This window comes from Gymnoscopelus braueri (genome assembly GCF_963280865.1).
Source record: "Gymnoscopelus braueri genome assembly, chromosome: 16".
In the NCBI taxonomy this organism is placed as follows: Eukaryota; Metazoa; Chordata; class Actinopteri; order Myctophiformes; family Myctophidae; genus Gymnoscopelus; species Gymnoscopelus braueri.
The window spans coordinates 39615320-39633335 of NC_137616.1; the positions used below are offsets into that span (position 1 = coordinate 39615320).

An 18016-nucleotide genomic window follows, 5' to 3' on the forward strand; every position below is an offset into this window, starting at 1 on the left:
TTGGGCAAGTCATCATAATTTCTTTCCCCCAATATAGTGAAAACAGCCAATCTACAAGCTCACAACACATTGAGATGTGACACGTTGTGAGCTTGTGGATCTGCAATTTCTGCCATGCGGCTTAATAGAGCTCAATAAGTTAATACACTTTTTGGCCAGAAAAGAAAATATTTCACCGGAAGTAAAAATCTGGTCAATAGAAAAATTCCATTGACCAGATCTGTAGAGGGCACTGTGGAGCAACCAAAAACATTTTTTCCTTCCGGTGAAATATTTTCTTTTCTGGACAAAAAGTGTCTTTTACAGAGAAGGTAGGGTGCTGAGAGGCTTCCCGCCTCCGAGAAGAGACTTTCAACAACACAAAACAGCCTTTGTTTAGCAAAATGATTTCGTTTATTTTCACTACTGTTGGAGCCCTCGCAGGGCAGTGGAATTCCTTGTACAAGCGCAGAGCCCAGCGCCTGGCAGGGCGTTAGAGAGAACTCACTAACGCTCTGGACCAGGGCTAGGTCTCAACACAACTGCACTGGGCACTTTAAATTGCCGGTGTCAGGCTGAGGGCCACATTTGGCTATAGTATAGTCGGCAGGACAATTAACAAAATTGAAGGTGTTGTTGTTGAGAAACACTTTTCAAATTATTTTCTTTATAATTCTCTTTATTTAATTATGATGATGCCAATTTTTTCCGGTGCCCCATGGCTGCCGAAATGTAAAGGAGCAGAAGGAGATTTAAAGTATTCAGAGTGGAAAGAGCAAATTAGAGGGTTATTGGGAACACAAAACCTAGCTGAAGCAGCAAACGTGGCTATTGTTATTGGGGCCTTAGCTGGGGAGCCTAAACGACAAATTCAGGTGCTTGATGACGGTGAAAAGGATGTGCGTTAGGTCTTTACCTATTTAGACTCGCTTTATGGTGAGAAGACCACAATCTGAGGTAACTTGCTCTGCAGTTAACAACTCATATGTAAGCCCTCGTGTTCCCACTCCACAGGAAACGGACTGGAAAGAGGCCATGAAACGGGAGATAATGGAAGATGTAAAATCCCAGATGAAGGGACTCGCCGCCGCTCCTCCAATCACCCAGAGCTGACATGCCACCTCCCGTACAGACCAAAAGGGAGTTCCCACAACCATTCTACCCCAACGACCGGGACGAACAGGGTAGGCCTATTTGTCACCAATGTAGACGAGCAGGGCATATTGCTAGGAATTGTAGGAGTTGGCCCAGTGTTGCACAGTCACATTTAAACTAGAGTCCCCTGCTGCTGAGGTCCGAGGGGCAGGGGTTGATAGCCGGTTGGGAGAGTTTATGGCCACTGAAGCGTTCGTTGGGCAATGTCCGAACCTCTAAGTAGCTATTGAAGGGGTAGAGCTACAGGGGATTTTAGATTCCGGGTCACAAGTCACTTTAATGAGCCAGAGCTTATTTCAAGAGCATTTCACTGAAGCTAAGCTTGGTAGGGCCCCCTTAATTTTGAAATTGAGAGCCGCCAATAATCTTGCACTCCCATACACCAGCTATGCTGTACTAGACTTTGAAATAGATGGGATTAAGATACCAGGGCGGGGGGTTCTAATAGTGAAAAATGAAGACGCCACTAAACCCCTCCTTATTGGAATGAACGTGGTTGAAGCTTGCTGGGATGCACTTTTTAAGTGGCCCCGAAGATCTGGTCTTTCTCCCCGCCAGCTAAAGAACCCAAAGATCTGGAAAGAAGCCTTAAAAAAAGAAAATAAAAGAAGACATATCACACATTGTTTTCTGCTGTGTTGCTTTTCAATGTGTACACTGTATACGTTTATTAATTGATCTGAAGAGCACAAAGTACAAGATTATAATAGTACTCTTATTATAAGCGACTTTGGGCTTATTGTTCTGTGAAGTTGCTTGTAAATGTTGGTAGTTGCAGGTTGCGGTTTTTGGGCCTTTTTTCTCAAGTGTAGTTGATTATTTGGGCTTGCTTCACAATTTTAAAATGATTTTAACCAGTGGTTCTCAATTATTTTTATGTCATGGACCCCAAAATGTATATGTATTTGTCCCTAACCCCCATCTGAAAATGTTTTGTGCCAGGGAGCCCCGTACCAGATTTGTGTTAGTGTTTCAAACATCTTCAAATATTTCACATTTTATTTCAAGATTTTTTTGAAAATGGATCTACAAGCTCACAACGCTTCGCATCGCGGCGCGTTGTGAGCTTGTAGATCGGCTATTTTCAACGGATACAGTATAAAGGTTTAAAGTGCTCATAATGGCCTAGTGCTTCTTTTGGGCTTGTTTCGTAGAACTGGTTGCTTATTTCTCTCACAAAATCTGGCAACACTGCCAGAAACGATACATGCTGCTGTTTAGATGCCTCAATAAAATTATACAGTGTGCTAAAAAAATCCAATCTAAAAAGAATTGATTGGATAAAAACCTGTGATATGTCTTATTTTATATTCCTGAACCGATTATCTGACAAAGGACACAATCGTTCAGAAATAGTGTTTGTTCACAAGCTGGTCCAGCTGGCTGCCATAGACTCAATGTATTAGCCTGGTTCCAGACGAATCTGCCTTTGCAAAATTGCATGCACTTTAGCCCTCGGCAGAATATCCACGCAGTGTGTTGTGTGATATTGTCTGGCCACGCGAGGCTATCAATGTATTTCACCAATCTTCCGGTTTACAGTTTTGGCTCCCATGCGCATCAATGGCGTCTGCCCGCCCCCTAGGCTGACCCTACCTTCTTTTCTAATTTCTTTGTCATAAGGAAGTCAAATCCATGCTCGCAGAAATGTTGACTAAAGGAGTGATCAAAGAAAGTTGCAATCCATGGGCAGAACCCATAGTACTAGTTAAAAAGAAAGATGGCAGCTGGAGATGTTGTGTAGATTATAGAAAATTAAATGATGTAACCCATAAAGATGCTTTTCCCTTGCCTCGAATCGAGGAGACCTTGACTAACTTGACCCGAGCTGAGTGGTTCTCTACAGTCTTCTCTACACTCGACCTGGCCAGTGGCTACTGGCAAGTTGAGATGGACCCTCAAGATCGAGAAAAGACTGCTTTCACCACTCCCCTGGGGCTGCCCCCTGAGTTTGAGCGCATGCCCTTCGGACTTTGCCATGCCCCAGCCACGTTCCAGCGATTGGTGCAACAGGTGTTCAGCGGCGCGCATTGCCTGTTGGCCCTGATCGTGGCAGAAATGGCAGAATGATAAGATTCAAAGTTTAAAAATGTTTTAATAATTCATTTAAAAAGTCATTTAATGAGTCAATAAGTTAAGTTAAATAGTGATGTTCATTGTAACACATCATAGTGTTTGTACTGCCATTTAGTGGTGGAGGTGAAAAAGTATAAAAACGAAAGTAAAACTGCACTCAGTAAAGCCAGCATTTCTCCAGTGAACAGTGAGCTGTGCACATGGTCTGCTGAGAATTGATCTTAAAACGTTTTTGCCTTGGACATTATTTGTCTGTAAGTACATTTAAGTTGTATTTAATCGGTGTAATGATTGCAGACGTGTGTACTAATTCCCATGTATGTGTATTTCTGTATTGTTTCAGTTTTACAAAACCCTGCAGACTCAGACTTCAGTACATTTGCAAGAAAAGTCAAGCCTTGTTTCTTTATTGGAGGATCCCAGGATTGTTAACTAGCTGTCTAGCTTCACATAGGCACGTGTTGCAAGGGCAGTATAAGTCATGATGGTCAGTCAGTTACCATCCTGTTCACCACTTTACACCTGGTTCCCTATTTTGGGCATGTCATTATTGGTGAACATTTTCTTTTTTTTTTGTGTGTGTGTGTGTGTGGGTGTGTGTGTGTGTTTGTGCTTTTAGCGGCAGAGAAAGATCCAGAAAGAGCGTCTGTTGAATGAATTTGTTGTCCGAGCCAGCTCCAGGGTATCGGTGAGTAGACGGTCATATTGAATCCTGAATGTTACATTTAACTCTTGAGAGAGCGTACACATTTGTACACAAGACTCTTGGAGTTACAAATGTATAAATGAACACAGAGGATTTATTGTGTACTGTACCGTCCATGTCCTCCGTCAGTGAGGACTACTGTATTATTGGGAAAGCACTATGCATTTGTGTCAGTGCCATCGGAGACCTTTTATCAACTGTTCTAATTTAAATTAAATGATTTATATTGCTTATTAGTAATACAACTTCTTAGCATTTAGAATTTCAGTTGATTTACCTTCTGAGACTGTACTAAAGTGACAAATGCATTATGACAAGTGAAGAAAAACAGCATCTTAAAATTATAATTGGTATGCTTAAGACCCTGTTGTCGTCACAGATAGTAAGGGCATAGCAATATATTACAGTCCCTCTGCCAATAAACGCTGATGACTCTCTGTGTCATTTCCACTTATCTCACTGTAGTACACACTGTATCTGCCTTGATAATTGTTTGTTGATATCTGGGTGCAGAGCCAGACTTTCTTCACTCGTGTAACATATGCTGACTGAACTGAGTAATAGGTAAGTCAATGATGCAACGTTTGATAGTCTTACGTCTGACACCCTTTTTATTTTATTTTTTATTTTTATTGTTTTATCCTGCGATTTTGTAACCCTTATTTTTCACCCGGTGCCAAGTGATCCTGGGCGCTACACTCCCCTCACCAGCCTAGGGAGGCCAGGGCCGAGCTCATGCCTCCTTCAATGCATGAGAGCCAACTGACCTTCTTGTCACCTGACAGGGGGGAGTTTCCCGAGTAGGACGTAGCGCGTGGAAGGAACACGTTATTCCAACCAGTTCCCTTCTCCTCCATCAGGCGCCCCGGCTGTGATGGGGGAGGCGGTATAGTGACCAGAATTACTACATGTTTTTGTGAGGGTATTAACTACCCTGAGAGACACAGGGAGAACATGCAAACTCCACACAGAAAGGCCCTTTCGCCAACCCCACCTAGGGTATGGGCGCTGATGACACGGAGGAGAAGACACGCCCCCCAGCACCCACAGCGTCCCCGGCGGGAATCAAACCCAGGACCTTCTAGCTGTGAGGCGACAGCGCTACCGACTGCGGGGACTATTATTATACAGTATGAACCGGTGCCAGTGGAATACTGGCACCGGTTCATACTGTATGATATACCTATGTTAATAGAAACAAATGGGGTCAGGTAGCCAGTATCTGCTCTCAGTAGAAACTGTATAGCTGACAAGAACTTAGGTATGTGCAAGCGCAAACTAAAGAAACTCACAAATGGATGTAGTGTACTATAGAGGGATTGAGACAAGTGAGCAAAAGATGTTTCATTGAACACAAACTTGATAACAATTTAAAAGTAGAATTTGTATTTATTTTATTAAAATGTTATTAGAAATGTTTAATGGTTGTACTGACAGGAATCTTTTAACCAACAGACAGGCCAGTCTGAAGATCCCTTTGGAAATGAGTCTTTTCTACAAAGGTTTGTATCATCATTTACATTTTCTCTGCTATGCAACCTCAAAAGTATTACGGCATGTAAACTCCAGTATACTCTGTACTAGAACTAGACCGCATTAGTTGACAAGATGAGAATTCTACCACACTGTCTGAAGCAAGGTTTGATGGCCGAGTTTCATCAATGACATGAGGAGTTTCTTAACCACTTAAACCCTTAATACTTAGTTAACCTGACTGCTACTCCTCCCATTCCTCATTCCCCGCCCCAGCCCATAGGAGTCCCTAATAAAGTGACAAAGATAACCCTCCCTGCCTGTCTTCCCCCAAACATGGCCAATTGTGTTCATATACACTCGGCCAAGCCGGGATGCACCGCAGTGGATTCCAACTCCCAGACTCCAAGCTCCCTCTACCTTATATTTTAACTGAATGGTACTGTCTATCATATGTGTTAGGTATTCCAATGACTTCCAGGAGAAGACTCAGACATAAACCATCTCTACTATTATTATAATTTTACCAGATTTTTTTTTACCATTATTTGAGTGATGCCATCAGCTACAGTAAGAGGACCATTCCCATTAACATTGGTTGTTGTGTTATTCATTGATCATACAGCTACAGTTTTGTTCTTGCAGTGAATCACAGACGCAGGCTCAGAGTGAAGCCATCACAGAAGAGGACCTGATGCTGATCCAGGAGAGAGAGTCTTCCATTAGACAGCTGGAGGTGAAAAAAATACCACTCACGATCACATCAGACACCTGAAGCAGCACATCTGAAAGCTGCATGGAGGGATATTTTTGATAGTCACAAGAACTGAAAAGAACCCGCTCTATATGAAGATAGTACTTAAATATACTTAAATACGATATCTTCAGTCGACAGGGGTCCCCCAGGCGTCTATACTTGGGTCCCCTCCTTTTTTCCCTCTACACACCAAATGACTTCATTAGTAGAGGCCCTAGGAGGGGTCCACGCGCACCCTCTTATTTTTTTTTCTAGTTTAGATTTTTGGCATCCATAGGACCTCTAATATAGGGGTTTTGATGATCCCAAGAAAAAAAGTGGTCCAAAGTGTGTTTTTTTCAATGTTTTATTACCCCTATGAGACCTGCAGGATTGCTGGCTGAAACGCCGGCGAGACTGTCTTTCGGAGGCTGTGGCACGCTCAAATTTAGACGTAGCCCAAAGATAGAGATACCATTTGAAACCTCAGGTTTCCAATGGGACCAACCTTGTCATGCTACCTTGTCGGTAAGGGGGCTAAATACCTAAGGATTCAAAGTTAGACAACATTTTGCGAGGGAAAAACGGCCATCACTATTTTCCAAATGGTCCCTTGAGCTGTCACCTCGATATAAGTGAATTGAAATGGGTTACATGTATACCTACAATTCTCCCCTGTACAGAAATGCCACATTTATGCCAATCTCATGCAGTTGTGGGCAAGAATCATGCCGTTTATTGCATGCAGTACAAATATGTGATTTCCGCCTATGTTAAAAAGGAGACCACTTTACTGTATCTATAGCTGTATGCGATCACTGTACTGTATCTATAGCTGTATGAGACCACTGTACTGCATCTAGAGACCACTGTACTGTATCTATAGCTGTATGAGACCACTGTACTGCATCTATATCTGCATGAGACCACTGTCTGCATCTATATCCCACTATACTGAATCTAAACCGCTGTACTGCATATATATATTACTGTACTCCATCTATAGACCACATACATTGACCACTGTACTGTATCTATAGACCACTATACTGCATCTCAACTCAACACAACTCAATGTATTTATAAAGCACATTTAACATGACCAGGTCACCCAAAGTGCTGTAAAAAAAGAGTACAGGTTAAAACAAAACCAGTGGTGGGGGGGGGGGGGGGGTCCACATATGCACTACAGTGGTCTACAGATGTGTCTATAGATGCACTAGAGTGGGCTAGAGAGGCACTAGAGTGGTCTTCAGATGCAATAGAGTGGTCTACAGATGCACTAGAGTGGTTTACAGATGCACTACAGTGGTCTTCAGATGCAATAGAGTGGTCTACAGATGCACTAGAGTGGTTTACAGATGCACTAGAGTGGTCTTCAGATGCAATAGAGTGGTCTACAGATGCACTAGAGTGGTTTACAGATGCACTAGAGTGGTCTTCCGATGCAATAGAGTGGTCTACAGATGCACTAGAGTGGTCTACAGGTGCACTAGAGTGGTTTACAGATGCACTAGAGTGGTCTTCCGATGCAATAGAGTGGTCTACAGATGCACTAGAGTGGTCTATAGGTGTAATAGAGTGGTCTACATATGAACTAGAGTGGTCTATAGATACAGTACAGCATTCTATAGATACAGTAGATGGTCTATAGATGTAGTACCATGGTCTCATACAGCTATAGATACAGTGCAGTGGTCTATATATACAGTACAGTGGTATATAGATGCAGTACCGTGGTTTATAGATTCAGTACAGTGAGCTATAGATGCAGTACAGTGGTCAAGTTGCAGTACATGATCTCATGCAGCTATAGATGCAGTGGTCTCATATAGCAAGAGATGCAGTGCAGTGGTCTCATGCAGCTATAGATACAGTACAGTGGTCTCATGCAGCTATAGATGCAGTGCAGTGGTCTCATATAGCAAGAGATGCAGTGCAGTGGTCTCATGCAGCTATAGATACAGTACAGTGGTCTCATGCAGCTATAGATGCAGTGCAGTGGTCTCATGCAGCTATAGATACAGTACAGTGGTCTCATGCAGCTATAGATACAGTACAGTGGTCTCATGCAGCTATAGATGCAGTGCAGTGGTCTCATGCAGCCAGGGCCGGACTGGGACCAAAATTCAGCCCTGGCATTTTGGTCCGGACCGGCCCACCACCACCCCCCGGACCGTTTTGTCAACGGGGGGGGGGGGGGGGTTTCACTGTTTCAGCCCAGCCCTGCACATGAACTCTGCAGCCGCACTGAGGCCCCTGCTGGAAAGCATCCCAGCCCAAACATTAACGTAACTAATAATTGGGCCACACGACCCTGAAATGACCGTATTATTACGGTCATTTCAGGGTCGTGTGGCCCTAAAACGGGAGCAAAAATATTTGATTAAAAAAAAAAGATTTTTTTTTTTTTTTTTTTTTTTGGGTGGCCCAGCGGCCCACTGGCCCGCGGCCCACCGGGCATTTGCCCGGTACGCCAAATGGCCAGTCCACCCCTGCATGCAGCTATAGATACAGTACAGTGGTCTCATGCAGCTATAGATACAGTACAGTGGTCTCATGCAGCTATAGATACAGTACAGTGGTCTCATGCAGCTATAGATACAGTACAGTGGTCTCATGCAGTACAGTGGTCTCATAAAAAAACACACTTTGGACCACTTTTTTTCTTGGGATAATCAAAATCCCTATATTAGAGGTCCTACGGATGCCAAAAATCAAAACTAGAAAAAATAAATAAGAGGTTGCGCGTGGACCCCTCCTAGGGCCTCTACTACACCAGAAATAGTCTATCTGCAAGGTAGCTTGTAGATAGGCTATTTGGGGCTAATGTTCCCTTAATTTTGCCCGTTCAAGGTTGTACTTTATTGTTACATCTTGTGTACAGGTACATAAGAGTAACACTTATTTTGGTTTGGCTTCCTACAGACAATGCAGCAGCATAGGTAATAACAACAATAGAATAATGATTATGATATTCCATATGATATTCCCAGATGGTTCATGTGGTTAAGTAACAGAATATAGTTCAGAAACTCTTAACTAGAACATGAAACATCAGCTTTAGGGTGCCATGCTGGGTCAACCAGTTTGAGTTATTCTCACTCAAGACATTACATACTGTATGACATTCACGGTCTCTGGTCTCTTTACTGTCCGGTCAGGCAAGGCGTTACACATTGAAAATCTTTTAAAAGCAAAAAATCATCAAGCTTTGTGTTTCTCCATTCAGTCTGACATCATGGATATCAACGACATCTTCAAAGAACTGGACATGATGGTCTATGAACAGGGAGATGTTATTGGTAAATACGTAGCACTCCAACCACACATTGATTAAAATCCTCAGTGTTCTTTTAACCGAGAAAATGTACCCACAGTTGTACACTCTCAGAGTTAAACTAACAGTGTACATGGCCTATCTGTTAGTCGCTTAACATAACATAACAAGTACTGTATGTGGTTGACTCCCTGTGCCATGCAGACAGTATAGAAGCTAGTGTGGAGGCTGCTGAAATTAAGGTGCAATCCGCTACTCAGCAACTGGCACAGGCTGAAAGCTACCAGGTAAGAAAGATCACATATAGTTTTGCATAAGAGACAAGAGGAGGGTGAAATACACAGAAACAGGAAGAGAGAGGACAGGGGAGAAGACTGGGAAGCTTGTAAATGTGTGAACACTCACCCTCTCTTACATACTGTAACCACATAGCCAATTATTAGTCAACATGCCTCGTTATTGAAGGATTTAGACGATAAAGAAGGTAAATAGAGCTGAGAGGGAAGGTGATATGGACTGTTCCCACCCAATCTGAGACAAACAGCCCAGGGACAGAAGGACAGAAATATCCCACACTCACTCTCATGTTTTTTTGTATTGCTGGGCTGTTTTTCTATTTTGTTGTAGCTGCTTGCAGTGGCCCTAATGGTATTTCCAAAATTCCAGTGGTGGAAACAAAGTAAATGTATTCAATTACAGTTGTTAAGTAACATTTTGAGGTATTTTTTTCCCCCTCAACTGTTACATCTCAGAGGTAAATATTATACTTTGTCCTCAGCTTTAGTTACTAACTACTTGACAGATTTAGATGATTAATACAAAACCCCCTTCAACCACTGGCAAAGTTATGACTAAAGCCTAGTCTCGCGTGGCCAGACTGTTGCCTCCCACAATTTTCAAATGTTTCCGGTCATACAGTCTGGGACTCGGAAGCTCTGATCATGATTAGAATATAAACCGGATGTGAAGCCTCCTCCCCACTTCCGTTTCGTCTTTACAGTCGCGCAAATTTATCCTAATATAAATCAAAAATAAAATCATCTAAGTATGTTTAGCTTGCTGCTTAGCAGAAATGGAAATAAAAAAATAAAATGTAAAGATATTTTAAAACATATTTTCGTGAACGCAAGTGTCAGTTTCCTCTCCGATTTCAGGACGTGTAGTTCCAGACTCTATATAGCATTCGGAGATTGTGGAATAGTTGTCTGACGCGAGACTAACTAAAGCCTAATACTGTTATGGCAGCACTTAATATTTAATTTATGTTGTTTGTTCCAGCAAAGTTCCTGGAAGAAGATCTGCATATTGGTGATAGTACTGGCTGTGGTTGGTGGTGTTGTAAGTTCCTGGAAGATCTGCATATTGGTGATAGTACTGGCTGTGGTTGGTGTTGTTGTAGGACTCATCATCTGGTGAGCCACCAAAGGCGGATGAAGACCTCCTCCATCCTCATCCTCCTATTCCCTTCACCATCTGGGGAGCCATCACAACATTATTATTATTCATTCTTCTCAGAAATTATTTGTACAAAAAAATAAAAAAGATCTATTAATGGACTTATGCTTAACCCAGAGCAATGTCTGACATGTGTATTATACATTGTATTGCATACTGTACTCCTCAGGTGTAGAACTGCAGTATGCACTGTACTAAACACTTAATGTTTGAGTTGACACTCTTGCTATGAAACCAAAGTAGATGCTTAAAGCTGCAGTCCGTAACTTATCGTGTCCCCCTACCCGGGAATCGAACCCGAGTTCCCCGCTGCTGCTGAGCTAATACAGAAAGCCTATTTGGCCAGAGGATATATTCAGTTTTGAGCTTTATGCAATACCACTTGTCAACCCATATACAGTACATTTCTCAATAGAAAAGCCAACAAACAAACCAACCACAACCCCCCCATAGTTGTGTTATTTATATTGTATTAACATACTCTATCAGAACAATTAGTTAAAATAATTGTATTCACATAATGTTTAAAGTTTTTTAACTCTAGTTTTAATTAATTGATTTTTATTTTTTTATTTCCTACAGAGCTTCAAATCAGATATAGACGTGCTGCTTGTAAGCTGAGAGGAAAGCACGTGGATGTTTTATTCTGCACTCTTGATTTTCTAGGATCATACAGTAGATGGCGTTAGTGACCTTGTGTTGTTCAGCTCAGTGCCAGCCGTGTTGGCTCCACAAACACATTACTTGGTTGGTGCCAGGTAACTGTTGATTCTTTGTCAGCTGGTGTTGAGAATATGGATAGTCTCACCATGGTGAGATTTTGAACGGTATTGTTAGTTACATCATTTACAGCCAACTTCCTAAATCCAAATGAAACCGCAATATAATATAACATTCCATCTCTTCAAAATGTAATAGAGGTAGTAGTTCGCAGTGCGTTTGAAAATGACAGAAAAGTCCTACTTTAAAGTGCCTTTTATATTAATGAAGTTATGATTTATGCTTGATTTATACTTGGTTGCATGCCATGTCGCGCACTGAAAATAGAAGATTTACAAGCTCACAACATCTACGAGTTTCACGACCCTGGAGTGCGACTACCTGTAAGTGTAAATAAGGCTTTTACACTCCTATGATCAAATGGACTGCCATGTGTCATATGTAAATACTGCACAACGTTCATATTGCATGTTTTTAAATGGTTTTGCTTCAGCCGGTGTACAGTAGCTGTTGCGAACTGTAGGTAGATTGGGTCACATTGAACACTACACTGAATGTCAAAAGATGCAATTAATGGCAGGAGAGTAGTTATGTAATGTCACCTAAATGAATAAAATGTGATTTTGTAGGGCTGTTGTGCTTGCCATCCACCTTGTACTGCATGTGATTTAACTGACAAATTTGACTTGACTTGATTTATTGGCCAATGTTATTAGACCCACGGCTGATTGTGATTTCATATTTTGTAAATTAATATTTGTTGCTGCCTAACATGTTCTTAATAAACAAATTAGCTGACATGAACCTGAAGTGAGAGGACCACTTAATTCAAATCATCTTATTTCAGAGTTTACTGCCATCTAAACTCTAAAGGTTAAACATGATATAATGTAATCATTCCTATTGACAATAGTCAGAGTATTGTCAATTCTTGCACAGTGGCACACTTAAATCTTAACACACCCACAGCTCTGCTGTCTGTTGCTTACATTACATTACAGTGCCCCCTAGATTGGCCTAGGCCTGTAAATGGCAGTAGCCAACTTGCAAAACTCCCCGGACCCCACTTTGAGAACTGATTACTTACTATTTTGGGCATGTCATCATAATTTCTTTCCCCCAATATAGTGAAAACAGCCAATCTACAAGCTCACAACACATTGAGATGTGACACGTTGTGAGCTTGTGGATCTGCAATTTTTTGCCATGCGGCTTAATAGGGCTTAATAAGTTAAAGGGCCCAAAGCCAGACCTCATCTCGCCTCTCACCATTTACATTTGGACAGCGAGGCAGAGATGAGATCATTGTGCTGGCTACACTTCATCTGACTCAGAGTAACAAACTGCTGTGAAGCGGAGAGCAGAGGTTTCCTTCCAAGCGATGTGTTATGGGCGAGAGGGTTTAAGCCGTGGTTGAGTCTGGTTGCGTCATTATTTGGACAGAGAAGGGGTTGGACTCCACATCACCGGGAAGGTGGAATGCTGTGGGGTGGAAGTAACGCACTGCTGCAAAGCAGTGAGCAGAGTTTTCCTGTCTGATGGAAGTGCTAACGCCGGGGAGGCTGGGGAAGGTTTGGCAGGCCGATAAGACGGGGGAAAAAAGCAGGGAGGATTGGGTGGGCTAGAGAGAGTTATAGCAGGGGAGGATCGGACAGGATTTGGATGCAGACAGTGTGGGGGGAGTAGAATAGATGAGAATCATCTCTCCTAGCTCCTTTCTTACCTCAAATGAACTAGTGAGGGATGGGGTCCTCCCCATGTTCCCAGCGTTCCTATATTCCCTCTTTCTTATTAGGGATAGGGTGAGCTTTGGGGTGATTAGGTTTAGGGTTAACATGAGAGAACTCATGTTCCCATGTGGGACTACATGTCCTATTTAAGTGTATCTGGGCAGGAGATACTGTAGGTTGAGGTTCAGCTGAGAACAAGGGATATATGAGCAATATTGCTTTAACCACATGAACCCCAGCGTCCCTGTACTGGGGCAAAAATGTGCAATCTACAAGTAGCTTGTAGATCGGCTAATTTCGGCAAAGAGATTTGTTGTAGAGGGGAAAAGGAGGGGCCTGTGGGACTCCGGTCAATGAAGTATATAGGGTTTAAGTGGTTAAGGATACAGTATACAGAATAATATACACTACAGTATATAAAGTACTATAAGGTGGATAACAGGTGTCATACACTCCATATAATGTTTTTGACTTTTCAGAAAGCAGAATTTGGAGCCAGTGGAGAGACTGATGAGGGGGTGGACATATCGGTCATACAGTAGACAGGAGTGGCCATTGATGATGCAGATTTGGTCATCTGAAGAAACTCTGAGCTCACTGAGGCATTCTGGATCCACCATTAGATGCAGGAGCACTAGACTGGATGGAGACGCAGGGAGGAAGTGACAAGTTGCCATGAGTTCTCCTCTCTGCAAATATCTGGCAGCGATGAAGCAATGAGCCGCGGTTCAGTATACGTCATTCTAACAGAGAATGTTCCTGGCTCGGGCTGAAGGTGACAGTGGCATGTTGATGTTAGTGCTGTCATTTTCCCCCAGCAGCTAATATGTGGGGTAATGTGGTCCTTAGGCTGACATACCGCAGGGCCAGATCAGTGGTTCTCAAACATCTTCTTGTCAAGAACCCCTCATTTGGTTATGGACCCCCATCTGAAAAGATTTTGTGCCAGGGACCGACATAAGAGAAGATTTGTGTTATAATTTGTCAATTTCTTTCATTCTTCGAAAATAGATAGGGCTAGATATTTTGCAGCTGAGTGGGTGAATCAAATGTCGCTGATTCGACCTTCCACTTTTCCAGTCCATGCATCAGTGTGTCCCTGAGCAAGTCACTGACTTCCCAACCGTGTGTCTATCGATTAGTCACCCCATGGAGAATTGAATTCATGGATATGTTTTTGTTTTTGTCACATTCCTAAGCCAATAATTCGATGACCAGCAGACAGGTAGGAGACCTACCGGAACCGTTGCCGGTCATCAAATTATTGGCTTAGGAATGCGACAAAAACAAAAACATATCCATGAATTCAAGTCTCCATGGCGTGACTAATTGATAGAAAAGAGTCATTTAGGTGGTGAACTATCCCTTTAACAGTGGTTATGGGATGGCTGATTTTAATGAAGCAGTCACACCTGACCAGAGTCACACTAATTGGACTCAGAGGTAGGTGGTGTGATTACACACCATGATGGAGTTAATGAATCATATGCACTCAGGATAAATCAGCCACCCCCACACATTTAGGTGAGACAGCCTTTGTTGTGACACACTTTTATCTACCATTTTTATTTCCTTCTTGTGGCTATACTATTACACCTATTACACATGATGATATGCAGTATGTTACTGGGAAATAAATAGAATGTTGTCCATGCCATGGCTGTAGTCTGTCCTAACTTTGAGCCTAAAAAAGTGATCATGCTAAACAATTCAACTTTACATACCAGATTGGCAGGTGAAAACCAGATTAAATTACACTGACACTACTGCATTGAAGGCAGCAATGAAGCAAATGAAGCTAATTAATAATCAGTCTCATTATCAATCTCATGGTAAAGAGCAGTGAAATTCATTGGGCTCACCTCACACAACAGCTATAGTCTCAAGATATATTTGACATTAAAACTCAGTGTTAAAACATTGATCAGTGTTCAAAACTAAACTACATAAAACACTGGCAAAGAAATAAAGAATAAAAAAACATACATACATGTGAGCATTTCTTGTTAACTGTTGTTTATCCAGATGGTAGATATTGTGTTGTCACATTTGAACAAGCATAAATAAGGGCTCATTTAATACTCAACAAACATGTCAAATAGACAAATAATCAATTGCAGAACATTAGAGAGCTTCTTGACATGAAAAGTTGTTTATTTATTTATTTAGTTATATACTTATTTGTTTTTTGTTAACTCTTGAATATTTATGTGGCAGCGGTCTGATATACTAATCACTGCATGATATGCAATAATATGAATAATACATCTGGACATGTGAATAATAAATCATTTAGTTCACTGTCCACCCGTGTCAAAATGATGAATAGGTGTTGTTCACCAGCAGAGGGCAGTGCTGGATCACTGTTCTCAGCAGCAACTTGATCATGCAACATGGTCAAATCCTCAGAGAGGATAAATCTGGACCCAAATGTATGGGTTCAATTAGGATCAATTTTTACACCCTCAGAGTTAAATTAATACTGAGGATTTTACGGGCTTTTAGGGCTAACTGTGGTTCCGAGGTGCCTAGCTCGTGTCAACTGACTTTTACTACTATCAACTTGACATCACACAGGTTATTGGACATGATTTGTTGAATGGGACACAGGAATCTATTGCAAACCTTACAGCCTTGATTGATTTAGATTTAGTTTTTTTTGTTGCCCATAGAAACTAATTGGCTTGTGGTAAAAAATAAATAAAAGCTTCTTCTTTGTATAAAATGTTCTTATCTTGAAACAATCATTATAACATTATTATAGAACCCTGCCACATTGAGCCTAATTATGGTCAACTTGACTGTCATCATGATCCTGTGTGTGTCACAGATACCAGGATTGTCACATTTCATGAGGCTTTCTCTCTCTGTGTGTGTAGACTGCCAGTGGAGAGCTGTAGCTGTTGGGTAGAGAGAGAGGCCATCTGGGAGTCGCAAGCTTGCCCAGTCTACAGTAAGTGTCGAAGTGTCCCGAGCAAGACACTTAACACCTACACTGCTCCTGCTGCGCTGTATTAATGTCAGCCACTGCTCCTAACAAATTCCAGGTATGTTAAATGTACTAGGCAAAATATAGTAACCAAAGGAGTCAACGTTTATTTATTCATTTGTTTTATATTTATTTTATATTTCATATTTATATTTTATTAGTGGAAATTTGGTAGTTGACTTCCTGTATCATGCACTTGTCATAAACCACCCCCTGTAATCCTGGGGCACGAGATCTATTTGAATATCACATTCCAGCAAGGGTTTTCCCCTATTTAGACCGCTACCTTACAAGTCTGATCTTTTTGGGGGGCCGCCTGGGTGCTGTAAATCCAGCAGTGAGTTGTTGACATGCTTAAAAACCCCGGCAGCATTGCCACTGATAGCCTCGCCTGGGCCCCTGCGCCTGTAATCCCCAGCCTGGTCCCAGGCCTTTGGTGGCCCCAGAGGGCAGCATTCCACCTTAGCAGCCAAGGAATGTAAACTTTACTTTGGAGTCCAGCAGCTCCAATCCCTGCTGGAGGAATGCAGGAGTGTTTGCTGTCAGAGTGTGTTCACTGCGGTGGCCTCTCTCTGAATAGGAATATTTAGGAAAACGCTGAAAAAAAAGAGGCTCATAAATAAAGATGAGGTACAGCTGGCACACACACACACATGTAGTTGGCACTAGAACAGAAAAACAGGCCAGCGGGTTAGGGGGGTTTTTAGAGTTTGAGGCTTCTGTTATATTCTGGTAAATATTGATGTTTTGCTGAAAAGGAAGTAGCTCTCTGACATGTGACAGGATGTTCTCTACACCGAGACAAACCGCCATGCATAACGGGGTCAGAATTCTAATTCAACATACTGAAAAGCACCTGAGTAGCAGTACACCTGTGCATGCACGACTGATTATTGGACCTCTTTTGCGTTGGGGCTAAACGTTACAGGAAATAAACACAGGAATGTGATGTTTTCAGATTTAGACCAAGTTAAAAGTTGGCTGTTAAATTGCTGTTATTGCACAGCTGTACGTATATCGAACTCTGTCCTTGTGGCCGTATCTCTCTGAGCTTGGATGAGCAGTAATGGTGTTGCAGGCAGGAGTGAAAAGGCTGTACACTGTAAAAATCCACTCTCATTAAATTAACACCCTGCACTGTACTGTTACTTAAGTTAAATGTCACTAGAGTACACTGTACAATCAAGGTGTATCAAGGTCAGCCGTTCTGCTAAAATCAGAACAAGATAGCTGCAGGTTCTTTTTATACACTGACACGTTGATTTAGCGGTACCGGAGATCGAAACCCAGAACCCAGATTAAAAGTTCAGGGCTAAAGCTATAATGACTATACACCCTTGGTTAACAGGGTTAGCAGACTGTGTAATTGTGCCCACAGCCTCTCTCTCTCACAACTGATACAGTCCAAGATTGTTGTCACAACTTCTAAAGTAGATACAAAGTAGCTTAAACCCAAATCTAGTGGCTTCATTGAATAGACACTAGGACAATAGTTGCCCACAGAAATAGCTGGGCCCCTGAAAAGGTCCAGTGAGTGTGCCCTCGCCAAATCTGCTATGTTGATATCAACACATATGCAATCTCTCCCTCTCCTACACTCATTAAACTGAAAGAGACGTGGTAGGGAGGGTTACATACTGTATACTGTAGGCATTGGCGTGTGTGTCTCTATTGATATTGAGTACATACCGCTGTACTAATCAGCGCCAAATTTCTT

The 18016-nt window shown here is 42.0% G+C and overlaps 1 protein-coding gene across 4 annotated transcripts; it reads left to right on the plus strand.

The window, feature by feature from the left end:
* Window positions 1-603: 603 nt before the first annotated feature.
* On the plus strand, window positions 604-12342 carry LOC308102550 (syntaxin-7-like). Of its 4 annotated transcripts, none has more exons than XM_080452317.1 (9): window positions 604-1163; window positions 2941-3147; window positions 3554-3697; window positions 3830-3898; window positions 5372-5418; window positions 6035-6125; window positions 9358-9430; window positions 9610-9692; window positions 10684-12342. In XM_080452317.1, exons 3-9 carry the CDS (start codon window positions 3692-3694, stop codon window positions 10819-10821), a joined length of 507 nt encoding a protein of 168 aa, XP_080308443.1. In that variant the 5' UTR covers window positions 604-1163; window positions 2941-3147; window positions 3554-3691; the 3' UTR covers window positions 10822-12342. The 4 variants fall into 4 exon arrangements, with proteins under 4 accessions (XP_080308443.1, XP_080308442.1, XP_080308444.1 ...); XM_080452318.1 differs by lacking the exon at window positions 604-1163 and having other exon boundaries at window positions 2307-3147; window positions 10684-10747; window positions 10805-12342; XM_080452316.1 differs by lacking the exon at window positions 2941-3147.
* Window positions 12343-18016: the final 5674 nt, after the last annotated feature.